General features: G+C 38.9%; 1 protein-coding gene across 6 annotated transcripts in view; it reads right to left on the minus strand.

Moving 5' to 3' along the window:
* DGKB (diacylglycerol kinase beta) overlaps nt 1-19,708 on the minus strand; it is a 692,138-nt gene that overhangs the window by 23,518 nt on the left and 648,912 nt on the right. For all 6 annotated transcript variants that reach the window (XM_043968094.1, XM_043968091.1, XM_043968093.1 and 3 more), the window contains one exon: nt 772-892. In XM_043968094.1, coding sequence (XP_043824029.1) covers nt 772-892 — 121 coding nt within the window. The remainder of the gene's footprint in view (nt 1-771; nt 893-19,708) is intronic.

Genomic DNA, 19,708 nt, shown 5'->3' on the forward strand with positions numbered 1-19,708 from the left:
CTGGCAGGATACTCGCTTGTGGAAAGCTCACTGCCCACCCTAGGTGGAGATGCCTGACTTTTCTGTCACAAGTCATTCCCTGGCCAGGGATGGCATGAGCTTCCAGGCTTTAAATACCCCCCCCTTCCTCATTTTTCAAGGCTGGGCTTCCAGGTTGAGTATGCATTATTTCCAGGAATACTTTTAAACCATCTTGACTTTTGGAAAACTCTTGTATTGAATTCCTTAACATTTTGAGGGTCATAGATTCAGAGCTAGAAGAGCCTTCACATGTCATGAAGTCCAAACCTTTCATTTTACAAAGGGGAAAACTGAGGCCCAGGAAAGTCAAATGACTCAACCAAGGCCACACAAACAGCAGATAAAGGAGCAGTCTTTAATAACCTTTACTTGTATTTCATCTTGTTTTAATAGGTCTGCCAGGCATTGGGTGACATACTGGAGGTTCAAAGGGAAACCAAACCAAACCATCAATGAGGAATCAACAACTCCTTGCTTGCTTTCTTGTTGGTATTTTCGGAGTGGAGGGAAGTTGGGCAGTGGTGAGTCACCTTTGTGACTAAGAAGGATTGTCGAGCTCACTGATGGAATCTTTCTGCCTTATCTCTCCCCCATGATCCAACAACTGACTTCCATATCTAGAGAGGATCCACCTTCCCTTCAAACCTTGTCCTGGTCATTTAGGATCATTGACTGGCTAGGCTGGCAGATATTGCTAGATGCCCATTGAGAATGAGGGCCATGAAGTCTCAGAAATGAAATGCAAATTACCTGATGAGCACGGAGGAGCACTGAGCCAGGCGGCGGCCTGCACTCTTCAGGCCAGTGTAAATCTGACCCATCTCCATGGCACCTTCTAGGCCAACCACCTCCAGAAGCTGGTCACTCAGATCTGAAACAGAAAACCAAACAAACAAATCTCCATTGGCTTCTGGTTAGGTGTATTTAGCACAGGGCCATGCACCCACATTCAGGCAGGGACAGGGAGGGCAAAAGCATGAAGAGTATTTCCTGGCTAAGGGGAAGAAATGGGGTGTATGAAGATGTCACCATTCTCCCCATGACTGACAGCTTGCCTGGGACCATGGGCCAAGGAGGCCCCACTCACCCCATTCAGCACTGTCTCTGGAGCCTGATAATGCCAAGACAATTGACCAGGAGGCATTTTTAATATTGACAAACAATATCAGTTGCAAAAGAGTAGTGGGAAAGCCTTGTAAGTGCTGTGCTCACCTGGGAGGTAGAGGGCTTGGGTTTGGTTCCTCTACAAATGATGCCCTTATGCGTTGTGTGATTACTTCACCTCCCAGTGCCTTAGTTTCCTCATCTATAAAGTGGGGATGGTAATAAGTTCACGACACAGGGTTGTGCTGAGGAATGGGCTTTACAAACATAAATATATGTGGGAAAAGGTAAGCTCTTTTTTTTTTTTGGTGAGGTAATTGGGGTTAAGTGACTTGCCCAGGGTCACACAGCGAGTGTCAAGTGTCTGAGGTTGGATTCAAACTCAGGTAATCCTGACTCCAGGGCTGGTACTTTATCCACTGTGCCACCTAGCTGCCCTTCTAAATCAAAGATTCTGTTACTTGACACTCAGTAATACAGCAGTAATAATACCTATTATAATATCTTAGAGTTGGAAATAGCTTTCTATCTAGTCTATATCTCCAATTTTAAACTGTCCCACAATAAATTGCCACTGTTAATTCTACTTCCAAACATCCTTCTTTCCAATCTTCTTGCAAATTAACTTCCTGCCAAGTACTGATCAATATGTTGTCCATGAAGTGCCCCTGGCTTCCTGATTGTGTCCATATCTCCCCTCCAGGCATTTCTTCAGGCTCTCTCCCTATTTCCAGAGCTCTCTCCCTCATTTACTCCCAATGAAAATCCTACCTTCTACAGGTAGCCTTCTTTTTTTTAAAATCATAAAAGTATTTTATTATTTTCTAGTTACATGTAGAGACAGTTTTCAACATTTATTTTTATAAGATTTCTAGTTCCAAATTTTTCTCCCTCCCTCCTCCCTCTCCAATACAGCAAGCAAGCTCATATAGGTTATATATGTACAATCACATTAAACATATTTCTGAATTAGTCAGGCTATGAAAGAAGAATTAGAACAAAAGGGAAAAACCTCAAAAAAGAAAGGCGAAAAAGTAGAAATAGTATGGCTCACTGTGCATCTAGATTCCACAGTTTTTTTTTCTGGATTTGGAGAATATTTTCCATCATGAGTCCCTTGGAACTATCTTGGACCATTTTCTTGCTGAGAAGAGTTGTCTATCACAGTTCGTCAAAACACAATGTTGTTGATACTGTGTACAATGTTCTGGTTCTACTCATCTCACTCAGCATCAGTTCATGTAAGTCATTCCAGGTTTCTCTGAAATCTGCCTGAGGAATCCTTTCTTTCTTCCTTCCTTCCTTCCTTCCTTCCTTCCTTCCTTCCTTCCTTCCTTCCTTCCTTCCTTCCTTCCTTCCTTCCTTCCTCTCTTTCTTTTTCTTTTTTTTTCTTTTCTTTTTTTTTTATGGGGCAATGGGGGTTAAGTGACTTGCCCAGAGTCACACAGCTAGTAAGTGTTAAGTGCCTGAGGCTGGATTTGAACTTAGGTACTCCTGACTCCAGGGCTGGTGCTTTATCCACTGCACCACCTAACTGCCCCCGGAATCCTTTCTTAATGTCTTTTAATTCTAGAGCCTTCCCTTTCAAAAAATTCCTATTTATCCTGTTGGTAGTTCATTTGTACATATTTGCTTGTTGTCTCCAGCATTAGATTGTGAACTGCTCAAGGACAAGGACTGTCTTTTTCCTCTTTTTATATCCCTAGCACTTAGCACAGTGCCTGGTACATCACAGATGCTTAAACTTATTGACTGACTGACATCTATCTGTTCACTTCTTTCCACTAACACAGCCACTCCCCCTAGTTCAGAGACTCATTAACTCTTGTTTAGACTGTAACAATAGTTCCCACATTGGTCTCCCTGAATCTGGTTTCCTTTCTCTCCAATCAGTTCTCTATTACTAGCATCATCTTCTTAAAGCACAGATCTGACTTCGCCTTCGACAACCTTCAATGGTTCCCTATTGCCTCTAAGTTTAGCTTTTACAATTCTTTGCTGTAGCCTACCTTTTTTGACTTATTACACATTACTACCTTTTGCATTTTTTGATGTTTCCTGTCTGTATGTGTGTTTAGAATCAGAGTCATTTCCATCCACATTCTTCACAGTGAGCTTTTGATTACATCAAGGAAAAAGAGTTTATCAAAAGAAACCAATAGGGTGATTGTGTATAGAAGTCGATATGGGACCTTCCTTCTCATTTTCAATGACAGGCTACCCCCACTTCTGTAGTTCCTAAATGTAAGCCTCAGGGATGGTCTTACATATTACTCATTTTTGCAGACCATGGAGTATTTGAGCAATTGGTCATTAGCCATGGATGGCCCCAATAGACAGCAGTCATCATTGACTGATTTGTGAAATGCCTTCAAAGCAAAAATGTGTCCAAATCACATTCCTTTGAAATAAGTTTGTCCCCCAAAATGTGAGATTCCACCCTCACCCCTTATCTTTAAAGTAGGAATAGGATATGAAACAGTCTTATGAAAAAGAAATGACCACTTCCCTCCTTCCTGACCCCTCTCTTATGCCCCTGTATGAGAGCCATCCTTTAGCCTTTAATGCCCCCACCCCATCAAGAATGCTTAGAGATACCACCCAGCTCTTCTAGAACTGATTTAGGCTCATTTTTCATGAAACTTGTTCTGTGTCTCTCATTTAAATTTATGCTGCCAAGAACAGATGGACAGGGAATGGAAACATATTCTTTCAGCTGTAGCCCGCATCAAATGTGCCTCGCTTTATAGGCTGGCTGTTAGTATGGGTGTCTGTTAGGGATCTGCCAGCCGGAGCACTCCACGTGGGGGCTGTCAGGCCCCCAGATGGGAGCCTATGCGAGACCTAGCAAGCCAGCCAGAGGGGCGGCCAGGCATTCCTTATTGCCACTGAGCTCTGAAGTAAGCTCAGGGAGCTGGCCCTCAGAGAGGCCAAGCAGAGCCTCTGGAGACAAGATGCAGTTGGTCTGTGCGCCCTGACTGTTCCATGAATCACACAAGGAGTCTGCTCCGCCCACAGCAGATTGCCACTGTCTAACACCCTCCTTCTCATTTCTCCTTTCTTTTCATTTGCCTTTGTTTTTCTCCTGCTAAAATGCCAGGGAAATCAATTACCCAGCCTGGTTAATAAGCAATAATGAAGACAGCTTCTTGTGGGTTTACAAAGTTCTCAACTTCTCCATCTTTCTCCAGTCAAATAACACGGAGAACATGACAGGCAGAGGGAACATTTGAAAGCTTCTGGCAGGAGGACACCCTGCCCTCCCACTCACTGGCTGACCAGGAGTCTTCTTTTCCCCCAAATAACAAATGAATATACTCTACACAGATTTCACTGCTGATCACCAGCCACAGATCCTCACTTGGCCATAAATGCAGAGAGGAATAAAAGGCAGTGACTTTGGATGTTGGGAACATCTCCAAAATCTGAATTTACCAACCTATGAGAAAGGATTAGGTTCTGACCACAGGATAGTAATCTCAACACTCCTGAATGTGAAGCTGATTAAAAACACCAGCCCTGCCTGCACTCCTGGGAGAATGCATTCTCTGTCTAGCTCTCCATTTCAGTCTAGGTCTAATAGTGCAAATCCCCATTTCAAAAACCTTCTGTGGCTCCCCATCACCTATAAAATATGGACTGCTCAGCTCACATTAGAATCCGTCTCAGCCTGGCTCCAGTCTGCCTTTACTGATGTATTCCACATGACTGCCCTTCATACACTTTATGTTCCAGTCAGACTGGTCTATTGGATGCTCCCAACCACTGATGTTCCATTTCCTACTCATATGTTGCCTCCCATGCTTGGAATCTACTTCCTCCTCAAGTCTACCTCTTCAAATCCTTACATTTATTTAAGGTTTTGCTCGTATACCACCATCTACAGAAAGCCTAGGTGTTAGAGTTCTTTCTCTAAAAGCTGTTATGCTTATCTGTTGCTGTTGTTGTTGTTGAGTTGTTTCAGATATTTCCGACTCTTTGTGACAGGCAGGGTTCATGGGCACTGAAAAATAAGAGGATGCTAATGGTACTCCTCGAATCTAGAAACAACTGAGCTAGCAACTAAGAAGAAAAAATAATTAGTCAAAGCAGAAAACAACTAGATGGTTGGTTTCCTCCCCCTACTTTGGGGCAAGGTCAAGGCAAATCTCACTTGAGCTGCTTCCCCCAGGTCCTTCCCTGTTTCTCTTTCCCACAAATACAAACTCCTGGAGGAGTTTGGTGCTGTTCCTTGACTTTTCCAGTTGGGCAGTCTGAGATGATTTCTCCTGTTATTGCTTTAGACTGCCACATGCAATAGAACAGAAGAGGGTTCCTGGAATTGCCAGACTGAGTGTGGGTACAAGCATCTTGTGGAATGTAGCCTGGCATTCAGAGAATGAAAGGGCATGACACACTCACACTGCATGATTTGGATTGTGGGAGAGACACACATATCCTGGGAACAAGCATTGGCCTAGTCAGGTTTAGGCACCACCGGGAAAAAAAGAAAAAAATACAAGTAAAGGAGATCAATGTTATTTTAAAAACATTTGCCTCCCATTCAGTCATGATGACCAGGTTGATCCCATCTAGGTGGCACATCCCCAAGTGAAACCTCTCAGTATTGCTCTAGCTGAAAATGATCTCTCCTCACTCAACAGTAGGGACTTTTCACTTTTGTTATTGTAGCCTTCATACATAGTCCCACAGAAGGCACAAAATGAATGCTTGATGAGTTGAATTGAATCAAATTGAATTGAATCTATGAGATTCAGAGGGCATGCCTGTTAGGAAGATTTCTATAAGCAATGAGTATGAGGAGTATGTTTGAAATAGCATGCCCAGCAGTTGGAGAGTGCCTACTATTATCCTGTAGGCAATGATGAAAGGCATAGTTTCAGAGAAACTTGGGAAAACAGTTATAAAATGATAGAGTAAAGTAAGCAGAACTAGGAGAATAACATATAGCAATAAAACATTGTAAAGACAAACAGCTTTGATAAACTTAAGAACACTAATCAATGCAATGACCAACCAAAATTCCAGAGAACTGATTGTAAGGCTTGCTAGCCACTCTGAAAGACTCTGAAGGTCCTGGATTCGAATGAAAAATGAGACAATTCATATAGCAAATGTTGAGATTTGTTTTGCTTGACTATGCACATTTGTTACAAAGCTTCTTCTTTCTTGTTTTTTTTCTTTTGTTTTGGGAAGGGAGAGAAGATTATTGCTTATTAATTAAAAAATGAAACAAAATCAAAAATAGAAAAAATAAATCTTGAAAAATTTCCCCCAACAATGCATAACTTATCATAACTTATTCAAAGAGAGACTTGGGAATAACTCCACGTAATGGGCAACAAGTAACATCACAACCAATGAAATGGCTACTACTTCAACAGATAAGAAATATTTCATTACTATTGTGAAAATCTTGTCCATATTAACCATTTGAATATGATCATGCCACAGCTTGTTAAAACAAATAAATAGTCCATATGAAACTAGAAATAATTTGTGGATTTCCTTTAAGATTAGAGGGTCATTAAGGTCCTTTCCAAATTTGAAACTCTGTAAAAATTATAATGAGAAGAAACTTATCATGTTACTTTACATTGATAAGTAAATAACATGATGAAGCTGAAAAGTGAAAAGTGGGATAAAACAATTTATATCATATCAGATTATTGCCATTTCTAAGTAAGTTCAATTTATAGAAATCAATCATCCACAAAAAGGATATCAAGTATTTAGAAACCACCTTGTCCAGCAGATGTCTGACCTCCTTGATAAGCAAGAAGATATAGCAGACAAAGGCAACATTGATATGGAATATAAATTAGTTTATGGAATTATATAGAGGAGGCTGGTAGATTATTAGTAATACTGACTCATGAGACAGAAGTAGTGAAAAAAAGCAAACAAAAAACCAAATAAGTTTACAGAAAGCAAGGCAAGTGACATAATTAAGCACAATTACCTCAAGGGCACTGATGGATTAGATGTGAAAGGTCAGAAATAGATTGAAAATGGAAAAGATCTGTCTAGATTTGTGTGACAAATTGTACTTGCATTAATGATAGTAATGCCACCATAAGTGGAACTCTAGCCTGACAATCAGTAGAAATTGAATGAAAGAAAATGAATATGGGAAAAGCAAATGAAAAGAACCAAGTATATCAAGAAGTCTCTACTCAAGGCCATATGCAATTTTCAAGGAATTGAGGAACTAATTCTCAAAGTATCTAAAAAGAAAGAGGAGATGAATATCATGGGGAAAATTAGATTTAATTCAACAATAAAAAGTAAGTAGAAGAATGTAAATAACTATTGACCCATGTAGTTACTGTCATCACCACATTTAAAAAAAAATGATTTTGTTTGATTTTGTGGAACTAAACATAACATTAATGGCTCCCTTATTTCCAGGTGTCTCTCAAGAACACATGAAAATCATACCAGGAAACTTGAAAGATGTAACAATGTAACTTTGTTTGATGAGTTTCTGATAAATAATTTTAAACAAATCATTAAAATAAGGCTACCATATTCATCAAAAAATGTGACCATTGTCATGGGGGATTCTAAAAGCCTCTTAATTCATCTCCCTGTTAGGGACCTGGATAAGAGATGTGTAAGATTAGGAGGGGTGGAAGGGATGTTATCTTTGCCGTATGATAAACAACCACGTTGATGAATTCACAAATTCACTGATACTTTGAAGTTCTATCAGAAATATTTACCACAGAAAAAACACATAGATAAAATATTGTTTCATAAGGTAAACTTCAGTTTTCTGGAAAAGTTATTAGTAAAAACTTTAACAAAGCAGCAAAAGTGTATTTAATAATTGTGTAGAAGACAAGTATACCAGATAACCACCACAACAAAATAGCAACAATAGATAGCTATCATTTACATGGTAATGTAAGGTTCACAAAGTATATAGCATTTGATGTAATTTGACTACATATTATGTCATTTGTTTATCACAACAACTCTGGAAGTCAGGTGTTGTTTGTTGTTGTTGTTATTTTAGAGATGAGGAAATAGATCAAGAGGTTAAATGACTTTTTGAGGCCATGAAGTTAATAAGTGTTTGGTGCAGGTTTCAAATTCAAGTCTTCATGAAACCCAGTTCAGTGCTCTAATTATACCTGGCTATCAGATAAATGAGATACAACTATTCATATATGTAGAGAATGAATGGATAAAGCGGTTGTTAAACACTTACTATGTGTAAAGCACTTGGGGATACAAAAATGATAATCCTTGCCCATCTCTGTCTTCATTTCTCTGTGTTTCTTTCTCTTTGTCTTGATGTCTCTGTCTTTATCTGTCTTTCTTTCTCCCCCTTCCACATATGCACACATGAACACACACTTTAATGTCAGAGATGTCACCTATGGAAAACTGCAGCTGCAAATGAGATGGAAAAGTGGGGGCAGCTAGATGGCACAGTGGATAGAGCACTGTCCCTGGATTCAGGAATACCTGAGTTCAAATCAGTCCTCAGACACTTAATACTTACTAGCTGTGTGACCCTGGGAAAGTTGCTCAACCCCAATTGCCTCACTAAAAAAAAATGAGATGGAAAAGTCCCATCTGAAAGATACAGAAATGCCCTAATACCCACAGTGCACATGGACAGACCTTATGGCACCAGCAGCATGGCTTAAATGGGGATTCTCACAGGAGAGATGTGATGATGTATCTGAAAAGTATCAACCATGCTGTGGATAGCCAGGTCTCACCTCAGCCTGAAATTCAGTTCTTCCCTAAGTACACCTTATGAAGTACGAACACAGATGATATATGGCAAGCTTCCCAGAACTCCAAAAGATTGTACCTTAAGAGTAGCCTGGGTTATTGAATATCTCAACAGTGTTCCCTTTCTGCAGAGAAAATGCTGGAAATTGTCATCTAGGTTCCTATGAGTACCATGAGATAGAGCAATTGTTTCCACCCTAATTCCGTTGCTCCTATGTCTATTGCATGGATCTTGTATTAATAAGGCAGGACTTGGTCGGGGGGAGGGGAGTATGGGGCATCAAATACTATTGCTTCTGCATCTTGGGCAAGTTTGTTCATTAAGCTTTGTGGAAGGGCTGAAGGCCCTTGCTTGTTTCCTCTGTGAATGGGCCATTCGAGTGTGTGGGAATGTTTTCACAGCACTGCGCCTCTCCTGCTCTCTTCCATAAACCCAGCTACCTCACGTGTCTCCTCATATTAGCACCATCAGTCCACAAAGCGAGCTCTCATGAATGGGGGCTGATGTCAGCAGTTCCTGAATAGCCTGTGGAGGGGCATCTTCCCCCTCACACTCATTCCTGGGGAGGGGATAAACTCACTAGGGAGATAGCCAATCCATGGCTGTCTATCACTTAAACAGTTCCAGTAACGGAAAGAAAAAGGAAAGGAAAGGAAAGGAAAGGAAAGGAAAGGAAAGGAAAGGAAAGGAAAGGAAAGGAAAGGAAAGGAAAGGAAAGGAAAGGAAAGGAAAGGAAAGGAAAGGAAAGGAAAGGAAAGGAAAGGAAAGGAAAGGAAAGGAAAGGAAAGGAAAGGAAAGGAAAGGAAAGGAAAGGAGAGAAGAAAGAAGAGGAGAGAAAAGGAGAGGAAAAGAGAGGAAAGAATAGGAAAGCAGAGGAAAAGAGGAAAGCAGAGGAAAGGAGAAAGGAAGGAAGGAAGGAAGGAAGACAAAAAGAAGGAAGGAAACAGAAGAAATAAAGAGAAACAAAGAAACAAAAGAGAAAGAGAAAGGTATGAGAGAGAAAGAGACAGAAAGAAAGAGATAAAGAACAGAGAGAAAAACAAAGAAAAAGATGAAAGAAAAAGAAAAGAACAAAGGGAGAAAGAAAGAGAAAAGTAAGAAAGAAAAAAGGGGTAGAGTAAAAGAAAGACAAATAAAGAGACAGAAAATTGAGACAGAAGGAGGGAAGGAAGGAGTGAGGGAAGGAGGGAAGGAAGGAAGAAAAGGAAGAAAAAAAGAAGGAAGGAAAGAAACGGACTCCAAAAATTCATTTCATATGGTGGACAATGTCTGGAATTTTCAGGCCATTTTTACATTAATTCTCAGGAACACTTGAGAAATGGGCTGCCTTGTAATGAGATGTTGACACTGTCCCTTTATTTAAGCATCATTAAAGTATTCAAAACAAATGGGAAGTACCATAATACATTCAGAATTTGTTTATGAACTTAAAGCCTGAAAATTAAACTGAGGGGAAAACACGGTGATTAGGAAACATGATTTACATTGAGAATCCCCCCCATACACACACACTCATAATACAACTCTTTTGGAGATCCAATTTATCTTGGTAATATATAAATATTACACTCCTGGCAAAAGATTGAAAGACTCTATTATGTTGGGGGTGATTGCAGTCCCTCTGAAGCATTTGCATAAAAACACTGCTGGCCAGTGGTAAATCTGCCTCTCTCGGCAGTTTGTCTTCAGAAAGAAGAGCCTACATGACTAAATATAATTAAAGCCCAGTAATCATCATGCTGGAACTCTTTAGTGCCAGTTAAAATATAGGATAGGAGCCTCAGAACTGGGGCCTTGCCAGGGGTCCCTAGAAACCTGCTGAGCTCAGGGCTCTCTGCCCACCATGAATGACTGGGGACAGGCTCAGAACAGTGGGTGTCTTCAACTCCAGTATGCCCATTATGCAGGAATGCAGGGCTGCTTTCAGGGACTGAGACAAGAGCAGCAATGGTCTCAAATCCTGAAGACCTGCTTGATACCCTTATTGCCCACAGGTTGTTCAATGATGAATAGTTTTTTGGTTCCTCAACTCTTTCATTGGAAGAAATGCTAGCATCGTGCAGGCTGGACAGCCTCATTTTTTATTTTTTTCCTTTCTTCTCACAGATACACATCATTACTTAATGGGCTTTCAGTGATCAAGTTAATCAGTTGGCACCCAGACAATACACCTGGATTGTCACATTCCATCCGGATTCTAGCCTTTTCTGTAAACCACTGGATAATTCCATTTTCATAGCCATATGGCCACAGAAAAGGAATTTTATTACTATCTTGGGTTACCAAACAGAATTAATGCTGACATAAGTAGTTTTATTTGGATGCAATTTTTAAATTAATGTCATTTGTAAATGCATATATGAAACACAATCTCCTTTGTCCTACGTCACTTATGAAGTTAGTGGAGAAATTCATCCCTTGCATGAAATCACTTAGAAGGTGGAACTCACAACCTACTTACTACTGTACATGAAACCTCTCTAATTGTATTCCCCTCATGACTCTTATTAATCATGTACTGACAAGTTTAAAAGGAGCTGGGAAAATGAAGAGAAAAAGAAAGAAAGAAAGAGAGAAAGAAAGAAAGAAAGAAAGAAAGAAAGAAAGAAAGAAAGAAAGAAAGAAAGAAAGAAAGAAAGAAAGAAAGAAAAGAAAAGAAAAGAAAAGAAAAGAAAGGCCCTGTCCACTGGCATGTTGGGAAGGGAGCGGACAAAAGGGTCTCTGTGAAAATCTCAAGACCATGTCATTTTCTCTTAACAAAAGCACCACATTGATATTAATAGGTTGTTTTAGTTTGGAAACTTTCATGACAAATAGTAATGCGAAAACAGAAATGGAACATTCAAATTATCCTCATCCTTAACTATTCCTGAGAACACAAGAGATGTTCAAATGTCATCTTTCCACCATTGGGAACCCCAAACCTTCATCTCTCCTTTCACACAATCACTATGGGGGGAGAGGCCCAAATTCTCTTTTATTGGCAGCCTGGCTGACATCATGGATTCTCTTTCCCTCCTTTAAAAAATAAATAAGAGACATATTCTTTTCACAGTTGAAAATGCTATTGAATTGATCTTGTTGGTGCACAGAAAAAGTATTCCTTTAAGCTGTGTTCTTTTAAAAGTTATTTGTTTAAAAGGGCTCCACTGTCTTGGTCTTGTACCCCTTCACCCAACAGAACAAAAGCAGTTCTATGAAAGAAGTCTAAACTTGGACAAATCGTAAAAAAAGCCAAGTTCCTCTCTGTTTTTATCAAATTTGATTGCTGCAGCTGTTCCCAGTTTCTGTATTTTAAAAATAGCCTTATTCAGTCCCTTGTTGGCTAAAGGCCAGAGTACCATTAGAACATGCTGTACGGAAAACCTCTATTCAGTCACAGAAACAGAAATATATTTAAGATCAGTGGGGGTCATCTGCAGCAAACACTTGTAGGGGAAAATAGAATCTTAATGTGCTTGGACTGATCCCTACTCTTAACAGATATTTAGAAACTCTTGAATGGACATACTTCTCCATTTTTGGGGTTTGTTTCTCTCAGATCACTAGGGAAAACAGATACAAGTAGAACATGAAGGACAAATAATTTGAAATAAGAAAAAAAGGTCTAATTTTTAGCTAAAGTTTGTATGTCCCTGAGACATTCACTCTAAAGGGCCCCCCACTAGTGGTTTATATTCTGTTGATCATAGTGATTTATTTAGTTACTAAATTCTTCTACCAAGTGAGATAATATTAGTAGAAGGTATCGAATTAGGTCATTACTTTTCTTTGTACAGGTCAGCAATGTAAGATCATCAAATGAAACATTATGCAGCCCAAAGAGGATGTCTCATTTGGACTATTGTAAATAGCCTAATTAGACTTCCTACCATAAGTCTTTCCCTACAACATTCCACCCCCAACAAAGCTGCTAAAATAATTCCCAAAGCATTGATTTGACCATGTCACCTTGTCTATGCAATAAAATCCACTGGCTCCCTATTACCCCAAGATCAAATGTTTACTTCTCCATTTGACATTTAAAGCTCTTTGCACCCTTGCTCTGGCCTATCTCTTAGGTCTTTTGGTGATAACTCCCTTCCATACAATGCATTTCACAGTCCAGCCTTACAGGCTTCCTCCCTGTTCCCCACAGAGCATGCTCCACCAGGGGCTTCCTCCAATTTCTAGAACATGACTCTCCCTTCTAAATTGTCACTTTTCGAATCCCCAGCTTCCTTTGGGACTTTGTTCTAGTGCTATCTTCTGCATGAAGTCTTTGTCGACTTCCAATGATGCTAGGGTATTTCTTTTTAAAGCTACCTTCCATGAGCTCTGCATTTCTTTTGCATATACTGATCTATTTGCATGTACCACCCCCCTATTAGAATATAAACCCCTTGATGGCAAAGACTGATTTTGTTTTTGTCTTAACATGGTGAGTAGTATATAGCAAATGCTGAATGAGATTTTATTGATTAACTAATGCCCTGAACTGCTGAGAACTTTTAGGATTTTCTCTCTGTCAACCAATATACTAGCTCTCCTGCTTTGTCTTATCTGGAAATGGTGGTGAGCATGCCACTTATATTCTTATGCAAATCACTGATAAAACATGTTAAGTAGAACAGCATCATGGATAGACCTCCGGGTAAGTACAGTAAAAACTGCCTTCCAAGCTGACATGGGACTATGAACCCCCTGTTTACCCATTTACCTGGTCCATAATTCAATTAATTAATAGTTTCTAGTTCATTTAGCTCCAAAGTTTCTCTAAGAAGAGTAGATGAAATCCTGCCAGCTGCTTTATGAAAATCTACATAAACTTTAAGTATCATATTCTTTTAATCTCCCTTTCTGACAATCCCGTTATAAAGGGGGGGATGAATCCTCTTTAATCTTTACTTAGTTAAGTAATTAAATTTTGTCTATGTCTGCGCTGCTCCATTTCTTTTTTGTTATGACTGTGGGCTCACCCTTTGTGATCATGACTTACTAGACATCCCTTTAAAATGTCACTGAAATGATAATCTAACAAATAGAAATGCTTCCTCCAGTGGTGTGGAGAGTAACCTCTCCATTGATCCCCCAGGAAAGCCTTCCCAAGGGGGTTTTTGAAGCCCTTCATGGCTTGGTTCCTTCCTACTTTTCCAATCTTCTTACACCTTACTCCTCTTCATGTATTCAGCGATCCAGAGACACTGAGCTCCTGGTTATTCTTCACACAAGACGTTCCATCTCCAGAACCTAGTCATTTGTACTGGCTAGAATTTTCCCCATTCCTTTCATTCTTTCTCTCTATCTGCTCTCTTCTCTTCACACACAGCTAAAATTTTACTTTTTAAAAATTCATTTCAAAAATAATAAACATTTTGGGGGCGTGGCAGTAGGGGTTAAGTGACTTGCCCAGGGTCACACAGATAGTAAGTGTCAAGTGCCTGAGGCTGGATTTGAACTCAGGTCCTCTTGAATCCAGGGCCAGTGCTTTATCCACTGCACCACCTAGCTGCCCCAGTAATAAATGTTTTATTTATTGTTTGGGGTTCCTATTTTTATTCCTCCTTCCCTCCCTCTCCTACCTCTCCCTGAGGTGGCAAGCAATCACATATGGGCTATACATGTATAATTATGTAAAATATTAACGTATAAGTCATTTTGTACAAGAAAACTTGAATAAAAGAAAAAATGAAAGTGAAAAATACATGCTTCAGTCTGTTCCATCAATTTCAGTTTTTTCTTTGGAAGTGGATAATATGTTTTAATAGTCCTGTGGGATTGTCTTGGATCATTGTAATGTTGAGAATAATCAAGTCATTTACAGTTCTTCATCCAACAATATTGCTGTATCTATGCACAATGTTCTCTTCATCAGTTCATACATGTTTTTCCAGGCCTTTCTGCAATCATCCTGCTTGTCATTTTTTTTATAGCACAATAATATTTCATCGCCATCATATACCACAGTTTGTTTAGTCTTTTCCCAATTGTTGGACATTCCTTTGATTTCCAATTCTTAGCCACCACAAAAAGAACAGCTAGAAATATTTTTGTATAGATAGGTCTTTTTCTCTTTTGGCGAATGTTTTGGGGATATAAACCTAACAGTGGTATTGCTGGATCAAAGGGTATGCACAGCTTTATGGCCTTTTGGGCATAGTTCCAAACTGCTCTCCAGAATGGTTGGATCTTTTCACAACTCCACCCACATTCCCTACAGCATCCATTATTTTCCTTTTTTGTTATATTTATCACTCTGATAGGTGTGAGGTGATATTTCAGAGTTGTTTTAAAACTTCACATTTTAAAGGAAGTCTTTCCCAGTTCTTTGTGCTAGTCACTTCTGTTATTATCTCCAATTTATCCTGTATATGTATATGTTTTGTTTGTACGTGTTTGCAGTTTGTCAGTATGAGACTGTTTGATCCTTCAGAGCAGGCACTATCCTTTGACTTTTTTTGTATTTCCAGTGCTTAGTACAGTATTGGCACATAGTAGGCATTCACTAAACTTTTTTAGATGGACAGGTTGATTGGCCTGTCCCTCTCTCTCTCTGTCTCTGTCCCTCTCTGTCTCCCCCGCCCCCACATTGAGTGAGCATTAGTGAAGCTTTGCTGGTGGCTGGATGCCCATCCATCTATTTCCTGTTACTGCCTGACTGGACCATCCCTTTTTCATGATAATATCTCTATTCTGCTGCTTTGATCTGAATAATTCTCAAATCTGTTGATCTCCTCTTTATCATTACCCTCAACTTGTCCAACTAATTCTCTTCTTCAAGTCACTTTAAACTTTCATTTCTCGGAGCAGTTTCCTATGCTTCACTGCTTTATTTCTGTCTTTTTATCCTCAGGCACGAGCCCAACACCCAGCACAAAAACAGGGGCTTAATAAATGCTTGTCGGTTAATGTAAAGGCATACAGAATCATCAGAAAAAAAATATGGATATTAAAAAGATGGACCCTTGTTTCGAAGAGAAATTTGTAATCAATAAAAGCATTGCACAAGTTCCCAAAGGCATGCCAGTCCACTCTCCTACTCCTATTCAATCAATGGTCTATGGCACTGTCCATGTGTGGGGTCTGTCCAAGGTGTGTGTGTGTGTGTGTGTGTGTGTGTGCGTGTGCGTATTTGTGTGTGTTTGTATGTATGTGTGTACATGTATATGTATACTGAAGGAGGAGATCTGTAAGTTTTCAATATCAAATAGAGCAATGTGGACATAAGGATACTTAACACACCTTGGGTTTTTTGGTTTTTTTTGTGAGGCAATTGGGGTTAAGTGACTTGCCCAGGGTCACACAGCTAGTAAGTGTCAAGTGTTTGATGCTTGATTTGAACTCAGGTCCTTCTGAATCCAGAGCCAGTATTTTATCTACAGTGCCACCTAGCTGCCCCCACTTTGCTTTTCCTATACAAATAGTTAGGAAATTGTTCCTAATAATTTCTACTGACCCATGCAGCCCAATTTAGAAGCTTAGAAAAATGTTCTACATCTTGAGGCAGTAGGCATCATGACAGGGGTTAAAAGAGGCAGCTGGAGGAACTTGTCATCTGAAAGAAATCTTTCTCCCATATGGGCCCTGCACTGGACATTCTTCATGAAAGTGGCAATCCCAGGGGCAGCTAGGTGGCACAGTGGATAGAACACTGGCCCTGGATTCAGGAGGACCTGAGTTCAAATCTGGCATCAGACACTTAACACTTATTAGCTGTGTGACCCTGGGCAAGTCACTTAACCCCAATTGCCCTGCCAAAAAAAGAAAAAAAAAAGAAAAAGAAAGTGGCAATACCCTTTGGTGTACCTATCTCCCCTTGCTTCATGCCTTACTTTATATTAATAATTATTACTATCCAATGATATTAGGTATTTCTATCCTTCAAAGAATCTTGTATGACTTTGAGGAAGCCTTTATTTTGTTCTATGCAATAAAATGCCCCATTCCCTTTCACATTTTTAATTATCACTGATCAGTGGGGTTTTGAATCCTCTGCATAATCTAATCAACTAAGTGACTATATAGATGTAAACTGTTGTTTGAAAACAACTTTTCCAAAATAAGTTCTGTTTTCTTCCACCTCTCATGACTTCAATGTGTGTACAGGTTATCATTGTAAATATTTCAGACATTGAAGGTCTATAGTTATGAAGATTTCCTCAACTTCTTTGGACTGTTTTGTGAAGTCCACTAAGACATCTCATCTCATCTTCTTCAGTTATCTTGAGATTGATGTCTCTAGACACTCACAGTTTCTTTTTGTTTCTTCTAAGATACACATCTGCATGCAGTCTAGCATCTCTTCCCATACTTCTTGTTTTAGTGCCATGTCTACTTCCTCATGTCACACATTAGTGACTGGAATGTTAGAGTTCAAAGGGGGTGGCTCCACTATTATTGCCTGAAAGAAACTTGCCATGGCATTCTTAAAGGTTATTTTTCATTCTTTACATTTGTTATCCTTCCAATTTTCTCCTAAAATTCACTCATTATAATGTAGCTTAAGTTGGTCTTTTCATAAAATCATTTTTTAAAATAGAAAATTAACAATCAATGAACATTTGAGCATAAAAAGAGTAACAAAGAGAAGGATTAATTTAGGAAATTTCTGTTACATAAAGCTTTTCCGTGCATGTTAACTTTAGCCCAATAGTAAGAAAATTAGGGGTTTTTTTGCGTCTTCATTTGAGCTTATTTTTTGTTTTCATTTGTGCATTTTGGGAAGTTTTATTGGCTTCCTTGCATGCTTGCTTCCTTCTTTCCTTTGCATTTATTTCTATTACCACATACAATTCCTTCTTATGACAAAGTAAGTTAAATAAATCAATACCTTGACCATGTTTGAAAACATGTATCATTTGATACTTCTAGTCTTTCAATCAATGTCCAATTAAGTTATTTAGAATACTTTGTGTAAACTTGCTTTTTTTCTCCATTGTTTCACAACAGTTTATGAGATGACACCACCCATAACCTTCTATAATTTCCAGCCTACAAGATTATTCAAACACATTTATCTTCTACATCTACCTTCTTAGCAAAGAACTTGTGTATTTGATGGCTAAGACAGCTTTTAGGCTTTAAATTTTTTTTGTCATTGTCAATGTGGTAATTAACTTATATTTGTTGAAATGCCTTACAAAATTATAATAGTTTGTCTTAATGAGTGTTCTTGTCTCTATTCTCCAGCATTAATAGCTTATGGAAATTTAGTTAGTTTTAACTTGTTTTAATTATATGTTATTTTTTAATTTTTGCTCTTTTCTAATTTGATATTATTTTTGATCATTGGTTTGATTATACATATCTGAATCAGTAACAACATCCACTAGTCATTGTCTCTCTGTCCAAATTTAATCAATATCAATATTTAGTTGTTTTATTTCGACAGCCAGGTGTCGTAGTGAATAAAGCAATGTAACTAGAGTCAGAAAGATTTGAAATCAAATAAAACTTTCTAGCTGGGTGACCTTGGACAAGTTGTTTACCTCCCTCTGTTTCCCTTTTCTCAACTCTAAAATGGGGATAATAATAGTGCCTCCCAGAATTATTGTGAGAATCAAATGAGATGATATTTGTAAAGCACTTAGTACAATGCCTAATACATAGTAGACACTATATAAATGCTAGTTGTTGTCATAATAATACTATTATTATTTGGGTTAGGTGATGTCTAGTGCTTTCTATTTCTTCTTGATATATAGATGAAACTTTGACTTTTAATCCTGAGCCATGCTTTTTATTATTTTTACCCATGCCCACTTTGGCACAGATGTGTCTGAGTAGTAAAGTACAGAGTGATCATATTTGAAGCATCTTCAATAGTTCTTCACAGAGTTTCTCAGCCTTCTTATCTTCTGCCATAAGGTCATCTCTATCCTGGTCATTGTACAAGTGTTTATTATCAGCACTACAGTAGCTGAACAAGACTCAGAGAAGATTCTTGTTGTTTGCTTTGGATAGAAGAAAAAGCCATGTTCTTAAGATGGGCTACTGAACCCTATTCTCTCCTTCTGCTATGACTTCTTGAATCTCCTGGTTTCTTTTATAGTGATAAGGCAGAGGTTAACATTGTCAAGTCCTTCCAGTAGTTTTGGTCACTCATTGGTCACATTTTGTGTACCAAGATCTATGCTTGCAATCTGGTAGTCACTCAATCCAACATCTCTGTTGAAATTGCACTCTCCAGAATCAGCAGCAGCTTTGACATAGTTAGTAAGAGGGACTAGATCTTTGATTTCATGAGTGCAAGTAACTCTCAAAGGATCAATCTCCCTTTACCAACCTAATTCAATACCTTCTCTACAATTTGTAATCTTAGAGCATTACCTGACTAGAAGTGTCAAAGTTAGGCCCACAAGAAAACTCCATCCCCCCACCAAAGTCTAATATAATTGGGAAATATTTAATAAGATAATTAAAAATACAACATGGATAATGGTAATTTGTGATTTTCAAAGTTACTATAAGGCAACTAAGTGGTGCAGGAGCAGTTAGGCGGCTAGGTGGATAGAGCAGTGGGGCTGGAGTCAGGAAGACTAAGGTTCACATCTGACCTTAAACACCTGTACTTATCCTGGTTGCCATAGTTAACTTATCTGTAAAAAGAATTGAGAAGGAAATGGCAAACCACTCCAGGATCTTTGCCAAGAAACCCCAAATGGGATCATGAAAAGTTGAGCATGACCAAAACAATTGAAGAAAAACAACAATTCAATATGTACCTGCAGAGATCTATTTCTATCTTGGTTTGATATCACTGACCTAGACTGCTGACAGGAGAGAAGACTCAGTTGGTCACATGAGCATTATGGATCTAGGCAGGTTTTGCATTCAAGTCTCGTTGGCTTT

The sequence above is a fragment of the Dromiciops gliroides genome, chromosome 5, assembly GCF_019393635.1.
Source record: "Dromiciops gliroides isolate mDroGli1 chromosome 5, mDroGli1.pri, whole genome shotgun sequence".
In the NCBI taxonomy this organism is placed as follows: domain Eukaryota; kingdom Metazoa; phylum Chordata; class Mammalia; order Microbiotheria; family Microbiotheriidae; genus Dromiciops; species Dromiciops gliroides.